Source organism: Callithrix jacchus, chromosome 18 (assembly GCF_049354715.1).
Source record: "Callithrix jacchus isolate 240 chromosome 18, calJac240_pri, whole genome shotgun sequence".
NCBI lineage: Eukaryota > Metazoa > Chordata > Mammalia > Primates > Cebidae > Callithrix > Callithrix jacchus.
Window position 1 is genome coordinate 53,225,190 of NC_133519.1, and position 14,626 is coordinate 53,239,815.

Genomic DNA, 14,626 nt, shown 5'->3' on the forward strand with positions numbered 1-14,626 from the left:
TATGTTTTCACAAAAAAACATAATTTTTTTTGGTAAAATTTAAATAGAGGAGGAGAGTACCTGTGGAGATATACCTGAACTTGAACATGGCTATGCCCAGCCTTCTTCCCCTCCCTATTACTATGGATATTCGGTGGAGTTAAATTGCTCAGAAACATTTACAATGATCGGGCACAGATCAATTACATGTATTAATGGAGTATGGACCCAACTTCCTCAGTGTGTGGGTAAGAATATACTTCTTAAATCAACATTTAATAAAGTTTAATATTTTTATTGTAAAAACAATATTTACAACTCTATTTTTGAAATTTACAGATATACCTCAACATGTCCAGGCTTCAATATAATGAAACCAATGTTTTGTATATTGTTTAGAATCACTATGTGTCTAGAGAGAAAAAAGAAAGCTAGGAATATCATTTTATGAATTTTTCTGCCTCCGATATCAATATTGTTTACCTTTAAAAGCGTGAAGCAATGTTTTACTTATAAAATTGTCACGTGAGGCCAGGGTGGTGACTCATGCTTATAATCCCAATGATTTCGGAGGCCAAGGCAGGAGAACTGCTTGAGGTCAGGAGCTTGAGACTAGCGTGGGCAATATAGCAAGACCCCATCTCTATAAAAATTTTTTTTCAATTAGTTAGGTGTGATGGTGCATGCCTGTAATCCACCTACTAGAGAGGTTGAGAGGCAAGGATTGCTTAAGGCTAGGCGCTTGAGATTGTAGTGAGTTTTATTGTGCATTCCAAACTGGGCAACAGAGTAAAACTCTTTCTTTAAAAAATAAAAATTTAAAAAATTGTCTTATAATTACATATGAATACTAATCACCAAGAAAATATAACTGTTTTATATAAATACAGTTGTTATTATATGGTACTCCTTTCAGGTACTGAAAAGCAAAGAAACAAAGTTGACAAAATATCTGCTTACTAGTTTCCCAGAGGAATATTTTCTCTCTTAATGCTTGCAAAAGTGATACTTTTTCAGTTTGTTCCATATCAGCCAAAATAAATTAATGTGCTGCAGGGTTTGTGGGCCACAGGCCTTCTATGTCAGTAGTATAACTGAGTGACATGAAGTAGTCATGTCACTTACAATGTGACTAGAGATTTACAAGTCTTTAAATCATCTTGTCTCTTTGATGACTAACTGGGAATATCTTGGGGACTCTCATTTACATTTCTCTAAAACTGAGTTATTTCCTAATGTTTTCCTGGGTCCTGCATTCTAAGAGTCCTAAATGTCCAATCCTACTTATTCATCCAATGAAATAACCAATGATATTTTGCATTTCCAACATGCAAAATATCTTATGATAGATATTCTCTCTGGCATCTCAGCGACAGAATACAGGGCTTATATTTTTACATGTAGCATTTTGGTGCAATGTGATCAGGAGTAACTTGATTGGTGAAATTTATAATGATATGTCATAATTTTACTACGCAAATACTATTCACTTTATAACTATTTTTATGTAATAATTGGTTTGATTCTTTGAATTTGAATTTTAATACAGATATTTTCATTGTATAGCAACAGATCGACTCAAGAAGTGCAAAGCACCAAAGTCAGTTGTAATTGAGGGAAATTTAACCAAAAAGAAAGAATTTGATCATAGTTCTAACATAAGGTACAGATGTAGAGGAAAAGAAGACCAAAAACACTCAGTCTGCATAAATGGAAGGTGGGATCCGGAAGTGACCTGCCCAAGTAAGCTCTTATTTTGTGTTAAAAAATGTATTCCATTTTTCATTTGGAAAAGTGATATGTATATTTGTATCTTTTAAAAGCTTTAGCTATTTATTATTACAAATGCTCCTGAACCAGGAAGGTAATTTAGAAACTAATGAAAACAGTTTCTTTCTTTCTTTTTTTTTTTAAGAAATTTTTATTTTAGGTTGAAGGTTACACATGCAGGTTTGTTATATAGGTAAGCTGCATGTTACGGGGTTTGGTGTACAGATTATTTCATCACCCAAATAATAAGCATAATACCCAATAGGTACGAATTGTTTACTGATTTCTCACCATGTGCTAGGACCAGTGCTGTGCTGAAGATGGCCTGGACAGGCTCATGAGAGCTTAATTGTTTAATTTGCATGACTTTTGCATGATGTTAAACATTGCCATTATTAAAATTCAATTATATTATCTTATACTTAAAAACAAAAACAATAATTTAATACAAGCTTCGCCATGTGAATTAGTTACCTTTAGTATAAAAAACACAGACATAAATTCAATGGTTTTTAAAATTAATATCCAGACACTACATGTCGTCATTACTGTTGGGGGACCAGTGCTTCTAATTCCTTTTCTTGTCAACAAATGTTCCTGTGCCTATACCTCTGTCTATGACAATAACTACTATGTATCTGTATATATGTGTGTATGTATTACGTAGCTATATCTGTTTCTATCTATTCATTTATTTAATCTGTCTACCTATTCATCTACGTATCCATCTGTTCATCTATTTCCCCGATCATATACTTATCTATTAATTTATTATTTATCTTGAAAAGTTAGTCATATTGACACATAGAGTTTCAGTTAAATAGTGTAGGGTTTATTCCAGTCTTCCCATGTTTTATATCTGTATTTTGCTCTCCAATCATGGGGTTCCTTGCCTCACTGGCCTCAGTATTTTTACCAATGTCTGCCTGTCTAGAATATACAGAACGTATTAACCACCAATACAAAATGAATCTACTATCAACAGTTCAATATGCTTAGAGTCCTTAAAAGCAAATAACATACATGCAGTGAAGTATACATGATCTAGTTTGTTTCTTGGGTTTTATAGTTTTAGCACTTCCGTGTAGGTTTATTGGAATGATCATATGGTTATTGCTCTTTTTGTTAATGTGATGCATCACGTATACTGATTTGCCTATGTTGAACCACCTTTACATTCTTTTTATTAAATCCACTTGATCATAGTGAATAATCTTTTTAATGAGCTATAGGATTTGTTTTGCTAGTATAAGGTTGAGGCCTTTTTGTGCCTGTGTTCATCAGTGGAGTTTGCCTGTAGTTTTCCTTTTGTGTTGTGTCCTTGTCTGGTTTTGGTTTCAGAGTAATGCTGGGCCACTAGAATGAGTTAGAAAAATAACCTCCCTTCAAATTTTTGGAGTCATTTTAGAAGAATTGGTATTAGTTCTTTCAAAATGTTTGGTAGAACTCAGCAATGAAGCCATCAGGCCTTGTATTTTTTTTTTTTTGATTGGAGACATTTTATTACTGACTTAATCTCTTCCCTCATGATTAGTCTGTTCAGATTTTCTATTTCCTTTGAGTTAATCATAGTAGGCTGTGTATGTTTAGGAATTTGTCCATTTCTTCTAGGTTATCCAATTTGTTGGCATGTAATTGCTAATAATGGTCTCTCATTATTCTTTATATTTTTGTGATAGCCATTGTAATGTCTCCTTTTAAAAAAAAATCTCCAATTGTGTTCAAGTCATATCTCTCTTTTTTAGTTTTTCTAGTTAAAGCTTTGTCGATTTTGATTCTTTTTAAAAAATCCAATTCTTTCATTGATATTTTGTGGGTTTGGGACTCTATTTTGCTTACTTTTGCTCTGATCTTTATGTTTTCAATCCTTTTATTAATTTTGGGATTGATTAATTTTTTCATATTTTTCTGCTTCTTTGAGGTGTAGTATCAGATTGTTTATTTGAGTTCTTTCCCCTTTCATGATGTAGGCATTTATTCCTATAAACGTCCATCTTAGAACTACTTTTGCTGCAATTTGTAAGTTTTGCTATGTTTTGTTTCCATTTTACTTTTCCTCAAGATATTTTTAAATTTCTTTAAGTTTTTTGAGCCTATTGTTGTTTCAGAGCACATTGTTTAATTTTCACCTGATTTAAAACTTTCCATAATGCCTCCTTTTATTGACTTCTCCTTTTATAATACCATGGTTGTCAGAAAAGGTAGTTGATATTATTTCGGTCTTCTTGAATTTGATGACTTGTTTTATGGCCTAACATATGATATAATCTGAAGAATGTTAGTGTGCATTTGAGAAGAATATGTTTTGTTGTTGTTATGTAGACTGTTCTTTGTACATCTGTTCAATCTATTTGGTATAAATTATTGTTCAAGTTTAATGTTTCCTTATTGATATTCTGTCTGGATGATCTGCCTAAATGTTGAAAGTAAGGTATTGATATTCCTTAGTATTATATGTTGCATTCCACATCTCCATTCAGGTCTCTAAATGTTTACTTTATGTATTTAGTTGCTCTGATGTTGAGTGCATATGTAAGTTTACAGCAGTTGCATTATCTTGACAAATTGACACCATTATCATTATGTAATAACCTTCTTTGTTCCTTTATACAATTTTTTTCCTTTAAGTCTATTTTTTCTGAAATAAGTAGGACTATCTCTGTTCTCTCTTAGTTTTTATTTTTATAGATTTTTTTCTATTCCTTCACTGAAATCTGTGAATGTACCATACAGTGGAATAAGTCAATTGTAAGCAGTTTATAATTGGGTATTAATTTTTAATTTATTCGGTCATTCTATGCCTTTTGATTGTAGAATACATTCCATTTTTATTTAAAGTAATTTTTGATAGGTAAGGATTTACTAGTGACAATCTGTTAATTGTGTGTGTTTTTTTTTAAATTCTTTGTTTCTATTACTCCTGCTTGCTTTATTCATGCCTTGATGTCTTTCTGTAGTCGTATGCTTAGGATTTTTTCTTTTAATCTTTTGTGTATCTATTAGAGGTTTTGCTTTGCGGTTATCCTTAGCCGCATATAACATATCTTTTAAAAGTCTATTTTAAGTTGATAGCAACTGAATTCTGATTACATATAAAATGTCTAAATCTTACTCTGCTCCTCCCACGTTTTATATCTTTGATGACATACTTTACATCTTTCTATAATCCATATCTCTTAATAAAGCATTGTACCTTCAGTTGTTCTTAGTAGTGTTGCCTTTTAACTTTATGCTAGCTATAATTTCCCATCACCATTGCAGTATTAAAGTGTTTGGGTTTCATATCACACTTATTTTTACTAGTAATTTTTATACTTTAACATCTTCATGTTACTATTTAGCATTCTCTTCCTTCACCTTCAAGAACTCCCTTTAGCATTTCTTATAAGGCAAAATAGTGTCCTTATACTTTCTCGGCTTTTTTTAATCACAGAAATACTCTTTCACTCCTTTGTTTTTAAGACAGAATTGTAGAATCTGGAATTATTGGTTGGCAGTAATTTTCTTTCAGAATTTGGGGTATATCATTCCACTTCCTTATGGCCTGCAGGGTTTCTGTTGAAGAATCCACTGACAGTCTTGTGGAAATTCCATTTTATGTGACCATTCACTTTTTATTTGCTGCTTTCAACACTTCATCTATAACTTTTAATAATTTGATTGTGTTATATCTCCAAGTGAGTATCTTTTATTAAACTTATTTGATTTCCTTTGTGATTTCTGGAAGTTGTTTCCCATGTCTTTCCTACTTGTTAGAAGTTTTCTATTATTATTTCTTTGAATATGTTTTCTATTTCGTTCTGTCTCATTCTATTTTTTACATGCTGATAATGCGTATGTTATTTCACATGATGGCATCCCATCTTGATCTTAAGCTAGCTTCACGTTTATTTATTTAGCTCCTCAGATTAGGTGATTTTTCAGTAATTTACCTTCAAGTTCACTAATCCTTTCTTCTACTTTATCTAGTCTGCTGATGAATATCTCTTTAAAATTTTTCTTTTCAGTTATAGTATTATAAAATTTGTGACTTTTGTTTGGTACTTTTAAAATACTTTCAACCTTTTTGTTGAATAGGTCAGTTTGTTGTTGCATTGCTGTCTTGACCTCAGTGAGTATCTTTATGACCATATTTTGAATTCCCTCTTGAGTAAATCCACTTCCCTCAAGTCAATTTCTGGAGACTCATCATGTTCTTTTGTTTGGAGTATATTCTCGTTTCTTTTTTTCTTTTCTGAACTCACTGTGTTTCTGTGCAATGGATAAAACAATGGCCTTTCTCAGGCTTATCAGACTGGCATTCATATAGTAGAATGATCTCACTAATTTTTCCAGCCAAAAATTTTCATGTGCCTTTCAAGTCTTTGTGCAGACTCCTATCTCTTATTTTTGGTGGCCCTCTGGAGGTCAGAATGTGTCACATCTTGTCAGTACCTGGCACAAATATGGTAGGAGCCAGGCTCTCTAGATGTAGTTGAAAATTTTGAGGCATTGGCTGTGTATTTCACTTCTTTCTGTGTTCATAGTGAAAATAAATGTGGGGGCTTATCTCACAGTCTCTCTGTATTCCACCAAATAAGGACCCTGTGGCCAATGCCTGTACTAATATTCAGGCTGCACACTCTGATACTGAAGAGCTAGCTGCTGAACATGAGTTCATTGTATTACCACCTTTTTGTATTATGTGATGTAGGGCCTTTCAAGAATGCAAATCCCTATCATCTCCCAGAATGAGTTTATTAAGGAGACAATGCCTTGAGTCAGGGCTATAGACATAATGATGTTTGAAGGTATGGCTAAACTTGGTCCAGGAAGAATGGGAAATCTGAATTAATCATTGAGGTAAGCCTCATGAAGTCCTAAATTTTGGCTTTGGCTGTGGGAAGATTATTGTTTGTTTGCATCATTAGCTGCCCTATGCAAGCTATATAGAAGCCAGGTTATTAAGCAGCCAATGCAAGCATGTGCCCTAAGCCCTTTCTAGAGAGAAATGGTAATTGAACACACTCTTCCCTTTTCTGCACTGCTCCAATTTGGTGTTGCCTCGGGTGTTTTTACATACAATCTTAAGACCACTTCTTTGCTTTATGACCTAGGCAGACTGGTATATTCCTAGTATGTTCTGCTGTGAGAGTTAAGAGTTTCAGGATGGAGTCCTTTTAGAGGTAACTGTAGAAGTTGTAGCACTTGATAGATGACTTCAACCTTTCTGGGGATAAACAGGGAGCTGCATTTAAAAACCCTTTCTCTGCACTGCTCTTGGGCAATGAAGCTCCTGGAAGTGCTTACACGCCCATATAAACCTGTCATGTTTTCTTGTGGTCTAGATCGACTCTGGATTTTTTTTTTTTTTTTTTTTTGAGGAAGGGAGGGATGAAGGAAGGGAGGAAAGGGGGAGGGAGGGAGGGAGGGAGGGAAGGGAAGGAAGGAATTCAAGCAATGAGAGAGACATTGCCAACCTAGATCTAGAAGTTTACAAGTTAATTTCTTTTCTTTTTGAGTGAAGGAAAGAAGAAAAAAATGAGTAAAGGAGAGGAAGAAAGAGGAAGAGAAAGAGGGAGAGTGAGTGGAAATATTGCTTTATTCTTAAAAAAAATGGGTATTAATAATGGCCAATCAATGTTTCATTTAAACCTATGAGTACGTGTGATGTGGTATTGACTAGAATGTTTATTTTGTGTATTTGAAGTGGAGAGCTCTATAAATATTTATTAAGTTTACTTGTTCTGGATCTGAGTTCACTTTAAGATACAGCCCCTGAATCAAAGTTGTAAAAGTTAGGGCACTCAAGTTTGTGTGGACAAACTTGTTCTAAGAGTAATTAATACACCTGGATTTATCACTGGGGTGAGCCATGGGAACTGACTAGAGGAGTGTGTGATGTAAGTTGGTTAGAAGCCAGACTGCAACTTTTTTAGAAGCCAGAACTCCAAGTAGCTGCTGGAAGAGTGGGGAGAAAAAGGGGGCTGCATTTTTTTCAGCCCCTTTTCTGAACTGATATTAGGGAATGAAGTTTCTGAAAGCTCTTCAGCACTTGTATCAAAGCACTTTTTTTCCTGTGATGTAGAAATACTCTCATGTGTCTAATCCCCTCTGTTTCACCAAAATTAGTGAATTAAGAGCCAAAGCACAGGAAATATTAAACTTTGGATGCTTTACATGAGATACAAAAACTTCTTTCCACAAGGAGAAACTGAGTTTTTGAAATTCCTTTTCTAACTGTATGGTGCAGTGCACAAGGCTGGGGGTCCATGCTCCAGTGTGTTGCAACTTTTCTCAGTTGTTAAATGTGAATGTTTTCTTTGTTGCCTGGTGAGTAGAGTCCCTTTGTTGGTCTCTCACTTTCTTTCAGAAAGAGTTGATTCGTGAATATGTTATACCTGAGCGAGTTTAAACAGAAGCACTACGCTTTGAGTTTGTTGAGAGTCTGCTTTAATGGCTGGTGTCCAAGAGTTAGGTAGAGCTTAAACCTCTCAGCCCAGAACTAAGGGTAGTTAACATTTTTATATTAGTTCAGGGTTGGGGACAGTAAACAGATTATTACAGAAGCAGAAGGAGCAAGTTAGGGAAAGGGAGGGGGTGTTTAATAACAACATTTTATTTAAAGTTGTTTTTACTTAGGATGTGGGGTAGGCAGTTACACAGTTGCAGGTACAGGATGCATGGGCCAGTGGGCCCTTTCTCAGAAAATTGGTTCGAAGATGCCAGTTGTCTCAGACTACAAAGTTCTCAGAACAGAATGCCCTACATAGCTCAGGGTGGGTAAAATGGAGTTGGCAAAATTGTTTAAAATGATTCATTGTAGCCAAGCTTAGGGTATTTCAAATAGATGTTTGTTTAAGACATTCTTGGGTGGAAGAAGAGTCAGGAGCTTCTATATCTGCCATGTTGCTGACATCACCCTCTGCATAGCTTTTTCTTTTACTCCCAGAAAACTAGAGTGTTCCAGGTATTGTTGAGTGCTCCTACACAAGCAACAGAGAAACCAGTACTTCAGGATGCTCCCCAGAAAGCTAGGATGATAAATACATAGTTCACTCTTATCTTTCCTCTCTGAGGGAGAAGCAGCCAAAATATATTGGTCGCTGTTTACTTTGGGGCATTGCAGGAGGCTCTGAACTGGTTTCTAGGTTTCTCACAAGGGGAATTGGTTCCAGTCTTATCACTGAAGCAGTGTAACTGGGTGGGGAAGGGAGAGTTGTGGCTTCCTATGTTGCCATCTTGCTGATGTCACTGCCCTCTTTCATCCTCAATATTGATTGTTTTCTTCTTTTTTCATATTGATCACGGTTTTTACTTTTTTCCCCAATTTCATTAATATTTTCTAAAACCAATTTTAATACCTTTAAATTTTCTTCATTTGCTATTTTTTAGCTTTCTCACATTTTACTAATATTAGCTTTGCTGATTTTCTCCCCTTTCTATTTTTCTTTGTCCATTTTCTATTTTTCACTGACTTTATTTTCATCCTTCCTAGGACTTCAATTTGAATTCCACATCTCTCAATCTTAGCATAGAAAACAAAAACATGACCAACCATAAATGATCATATTTCAAAAATATAAAACTTTAAAGTTCCACCTTTTTAAGCACTGATTCAGCTGTGTTCCAAATTGTTACATATGTCTGTGTGTGTTTGTGTTTTGTGTGTGGGGACACACACACACACACACACACAGAGAGGGAGGAGAGAGAGAGAGAAGCAGAGAGAGAGAGAGAGAGACGGAGAGAGTGTTCATTTTTATTTTATTTGAAATATTTTCTCATTTATCTTGTGATATGTCTGTTGATGAATTGTGTAGACGTTTATAGTCTAATTTCTAAATGTTTGTTTTTCTAGATAACTTATTTTTGCTGGTTTCTAATTTAATTCTGTTGTAAAAGCATACTGGGAAAATTTCAGTATTTTGAAATGGTCATTTTTTTGACTGCACAGCTTATAGTCTACTTGCTGAAAAAAATATGCATACACACTAAGTGTAGAATTAGGCTATAATGGGTCACAATGGTCTTTAAATTTAAATTTAGAATTAGGCTATACCGTGTCACAACTTTGTTAAATAAACAATCTCTTTCTCAATTACTTAGTATCAGAAAATACTTTAAATTAAATAATAATGATTGCAGTCCACATTAAAATCAATGGGATATTTCAACTATAGTTTAAACCTAGATGTGTTCTAGCATTATAACATGCATTAGAAGAAAAAAAAAACAAAATAAAAACAACAGGTACTGTAATCTAGAAGGTAGGAGCACACACCTAACAAAAGTAGAAGGAAAGAGTCATTCAAGCATAAATAGTTGATCATTAATATTAAGAAAAATAAATTGATGAGAATGTTTAAAACATGTTAAAATATTGAAAAACAGAAATAAGGCAAAATACTTTTGATAAAATATGAAGTACTTTAATCATTACAGGCAAAAAAGAAAATGAACTTATAAATAACAATTAATGAAGTTTTATTCACACAAATATCTCCTTGAATTGATAACAAAATGTCAGATGATTGAAATCATTGCCATGATTTCCTGTAATGTGCTTACAGAAAGCTTTAGGTGAAGTAGAGCATACACTGATAGGAGAGAGCAGAATCAAGGAATTATAGGGTGCTGGAAGCTCACTCCTCCATCAGTCAAACAGGACATGCTTCATTTTCATATTATGAAAAAATAAGATATTTCTGATGTATCACAGTTTAACAGGAGTTCGGCTGTGAGATTACAGAGGTGTCTTTATATCTGATTATATAACTAAAGCCAGGCTTTCCCTAAACAGTATAGAAAAGGTAGTAAAAAAAGCTTGAGGGCAGTTTAAAATTTAAAGTTTTAAACTTTAAATAGGGAAAGTTTACACACTATAAATCACTACTGAATATATTTAATGCTTATATTGGTCAAGTGTCACTAACAAATTGATTATTAACTAAATATAATCTTGCTTCTGGCTAATCAGAATCCATTGGCTGAACATTTTGTGAGAGTTTTAATCCAATTCTGATATATTTGATAATAGATATCAATTTTTATTTAATGTGTGTAATTAAGAGTGTGTAATTCCATTAAAACATTCTAAGGTTTCCAAATAATTAAAATTGGTATTACATAAATTATGCAAAATTTATAAACAAAGAATGGACATTAGAACTATAAGAAAGTCTATGAGAATACAAGCCAAAAGTTCTATTAGTTAATATAAGTGTTACAAAGTTGAAAAGTATAATATATGTATACATAGATTATAGTAGGTAATAATTTATAAAAGATATTGAATTTTATATTTTTCTACTTAATCATATAAATTATGATCCTTAATAAAAAAGCCTAATTTTAATATTTTTTATTGTTAATATTTTTATTTTAATGTTAACTATATGTTTAATATTTTTTAGTGGCACAAATACAGTTATGCCCACCTCCACCTCAGATTCCCAATTCTCTGAATATCACAACCACATTGAATTACCAAGATGGAGAAAAAATATCTGTTCTGTGTCAAGAAAATTATCTAATTCAGGAAGGAGAAGAAATTATGTGCAAAGATGGAAGATGGCAGTCAATACCACGCTGTGTTGGTTAGTAGTGTATAATTTGTTTTACACAATTCTTTCAGATGAAGTTAATACTCTCTTGTGCTTTGTATAAGCAAAAGAGATGTTCTTTCTCTATGTCTATTACTTTATCCTGACACAATAAATTAGGATCTAGGCACATTAATCAATCACCACTTTTTCAGTTTTTTGAACAAAATATAGCCAAAATTTGGAATAATATGTAAATGTCAGGTAACATTTCCATTCATGCATATTTTAATCCTCATGATGAATAGGAAATGAATAAAGAGGATTATTGAACAAGAAGATGGTAACATAGATATGGTGGAGGAATATATCTTTGCAAGTTTCTAATATGTTTTCATTTTTAAATAATTTTATTTGCTCAAATTATACTCATTTTAAAGTCCATAATAGTGTTTGATTTTATATTTCAATTTAAATATTTTATTTGTTCTTGACACTTCGATTTTCATTCTTCATTTAGAAAAAATTCCATGTTCACAACCACCGCATGTAGAACATGGAACCATTAATTCATCCAAGTTTTCAGAAGAAAGTTATGCACATGGGACGAAATTGAGTTTTACTTGTGAAGATGGTTTCAGGCTATCTGAAGAAAATGAAATAACATGCTCTATGGGAAAATGGAGTCTTCCACCTCAGTGTGAAGGTTAGGACAATATGAAAACTCAATTTCTGTTTATAGTAGAATACATTAAAAATGATCTCTTATCAAAGTGAGGGGAGATATATATATATATAATAAATACATAAAATTATATATATAAATATAAATGCTATATATAAGTTTATACTTATAATATACAAATATAAATAAAAATATTATATAAATATATAAAATTATTATACCATTAAAATACTTTTTGCATGATTGAATCTATTCCAGTTCAGTTAATTTTATTTATTAATGATAGAATCTTTTTTTATTCTGGCATTAAAAAAATAACATCTAGTGAAATTAAACCTAACTGTATTAGTTCATTCTCATGCTGCTATAAAGAACTGCCTGACAAAGACAATAAAATACCTTGGAATACAACTAACAAAGGATGTAAAGGACCTCTTCAAGGAGAACTATAAACCACTTCTCAAGGAAATAAGAGAGCACGCAAACAGATGGAAAAACATTCCATGCTCATGGTTAGGAAGAATCAATATTGTGAAGATGGCTATACTGCCCAAAGTAATTTATAGATTCAATGCTATCCCCATTAATCTACCAATGACCTTCACAGAACTGGAAAAGACCACCTTAAACTTCATGGATCGAAAAGAGAGCCTGCATAGCCAAGACAATCCTAGGCAAAAAGAACAAAGCTGGAGGCATCATGCTACCTGATTTCAAACTATACTACAAAGCTACAGTAATCAAAACAGCATGGTACTGGGACCAAAACAGATATATAGACCAATGGAAGAGAACAGAGGCCCTGGAGGCAACGCCACACATCTACAACCACTTGACCTTTGAGAAACCTGACAAAAACAAGCAATGGGGAAAGGATTCCCTGTTTAATAAATGGTATTGGGGAAGCTGGCTAGCCATATGCAGAAAGCAGAAACTGGACCCCTTCCTGACACCTTACATTAAAACTAACTCCAGATGGATTAAAGACTTAAACATAAGACCTAAGGCCATAAAAACCCCAGAAGAAAACCTAGGCAAAACCATTCAGGACATAGGCATAGGCAGGGACTTCATGACTAAAACACCAAAATCATTAGCAAAAAAAGCCAAAATAGACAAATGGGATCTAATTAAACACCAGAGCTTCTGTACAGCAAAAGAAACAATCATTAGAGCGAACTGGCAACCAACAGAATGTGAAAAAATTTTTGCAATCTACCCATCTGACAAAGGGCTAATATGCAGAATCTACAAAGAACTAAAACAGATTTACAAGAACAAAACAATCAAACCCATCCAAAAGTGGGAAAAGGATATGAACAGACACTTTTCAAAAGAAGACATACATGAGGCCAACAAACATATGAAAAAAATGCTCATCACTGATTATTAGAGAAATGTGAATGAAAACCACATTGAGATACCACCTCATGCCATTTAGAATGGCGATTATTAAAAAATCTGGAGGCAACAGATGCTGGAGAGGATATGTAGTAAGAACAGTTTTACACTGTTGGTGGGAGTGTAAACTAGTTCAACCATTGTGGAAGACAGTGTGGCACTTCCTCAAGGACCTAGAAATAGAAATTCCATTTGACACAGCAAATGGAGTGTACCTCGTATATATACCTTTGGGTATATACCCAGTAATGGGATTGGGGGGATCATGGGAGGGACAGCAGGGGGTGGGGAGGTCGGGGAGGGTTAACATGGGGAGAAATGCCAGGAGACGGGGGATGGAGGCAGCAAACCACATTGCCATGTGTGTACCTATGCAACAATCCTGCATGATCTGCACATGTACCCCAGAACCTAAAGTGCAATAAAAAAGTTTTTGTTTAAAAAAAAAAAGAAGAACTGCCTTATACTGGGTAATTTAGGAAGGAAACAGTTTTAATTAGCTCCCAGATCTGCCTGGCTGGGGAGGCCTTAGTAAACTTACAAACGTGGCAGAAGGATAAGAAAACACATGATGGCAGGAAGGAGAAATGCTGAGCAAAGAGGAAAAAGCCCCTTTTAAAACCATTAGATCTGATGATAACTCACTATCATGAGAATAGAAGCATGGAGTAACAGCCCCAATTATTCAATTACCTCCCACTGGGCCTCTCCCATGAAATGTGGGGATTATTGAGACTATAATTCAAAAAGATTTGGTTGGGGACATGGCAAACCATATCATTCTACCATGTTCCAAGTCTCATGTCCTCAGATTTCAAACACAATCATGCCTTCCCCAAATTTCCAAACTCTTTAACTCATTCCAGCATTAACTCAAAATTCCTGTCCAAAGTCTCATCTGAGACAAGGAAAGTCCTTTATGCCTATGAGCCTGTAAAATCAAAAACAGATTACTTACTTCCTAGATATAATGGTGGTCCAGGCATTGGGTAAGTGCTCCCTTTCCAAAAGGGAGTAAATGGCCGAAACCAAGTGGCTACATGCCTGTTGGAAGTACGAAATTTAATAGGGCAATCATTAAACCTTAAAGTTCCAAGATTATCTCTTTTGACTCCATGTCTCACATTTAGGTCATGCTGATGCAAAAGGTGGGTGGGCAGTTCCAAGATTATCTCTTTTGACTCCATGTCTCACATTTAGGTCTTGCTGATGCAAAAGGTGGGTGGGCTCATGCAGCATTGGGCAGATCTGTCCCTGTAACCTTGTC

General features: G+C 34.1%; 1 protein-coding gene across 1 annotated transcript in view; it reads left to right on the forward strand.

Moving 5' to 3' along the window:
- Positions 1-14,626, forward strand: part of CFH (complement factor H) — an 81,230-nt gene that overhangs the window by 56,451 nt on the left and 10,153 nt on the right. The window contains exons 14-17 of the mRNA XM_008985135.5: positions 48-227; positions 1,546-1,722; positions 11,145-11,327; positions 11,794-11,979. Coding sequence (XP_008983383.4) covers positions 48-227; positions 1,546-1,722; positions 11,145-11,327; positions 11,794-11,979 — 726 coding nt within the window. The remainder of the gene's footprint in view (positions 1-47; positions 228-1,545; positions 1,723-11,144; positions 11,328-11,793; positions 11,980-14,626) is intronic.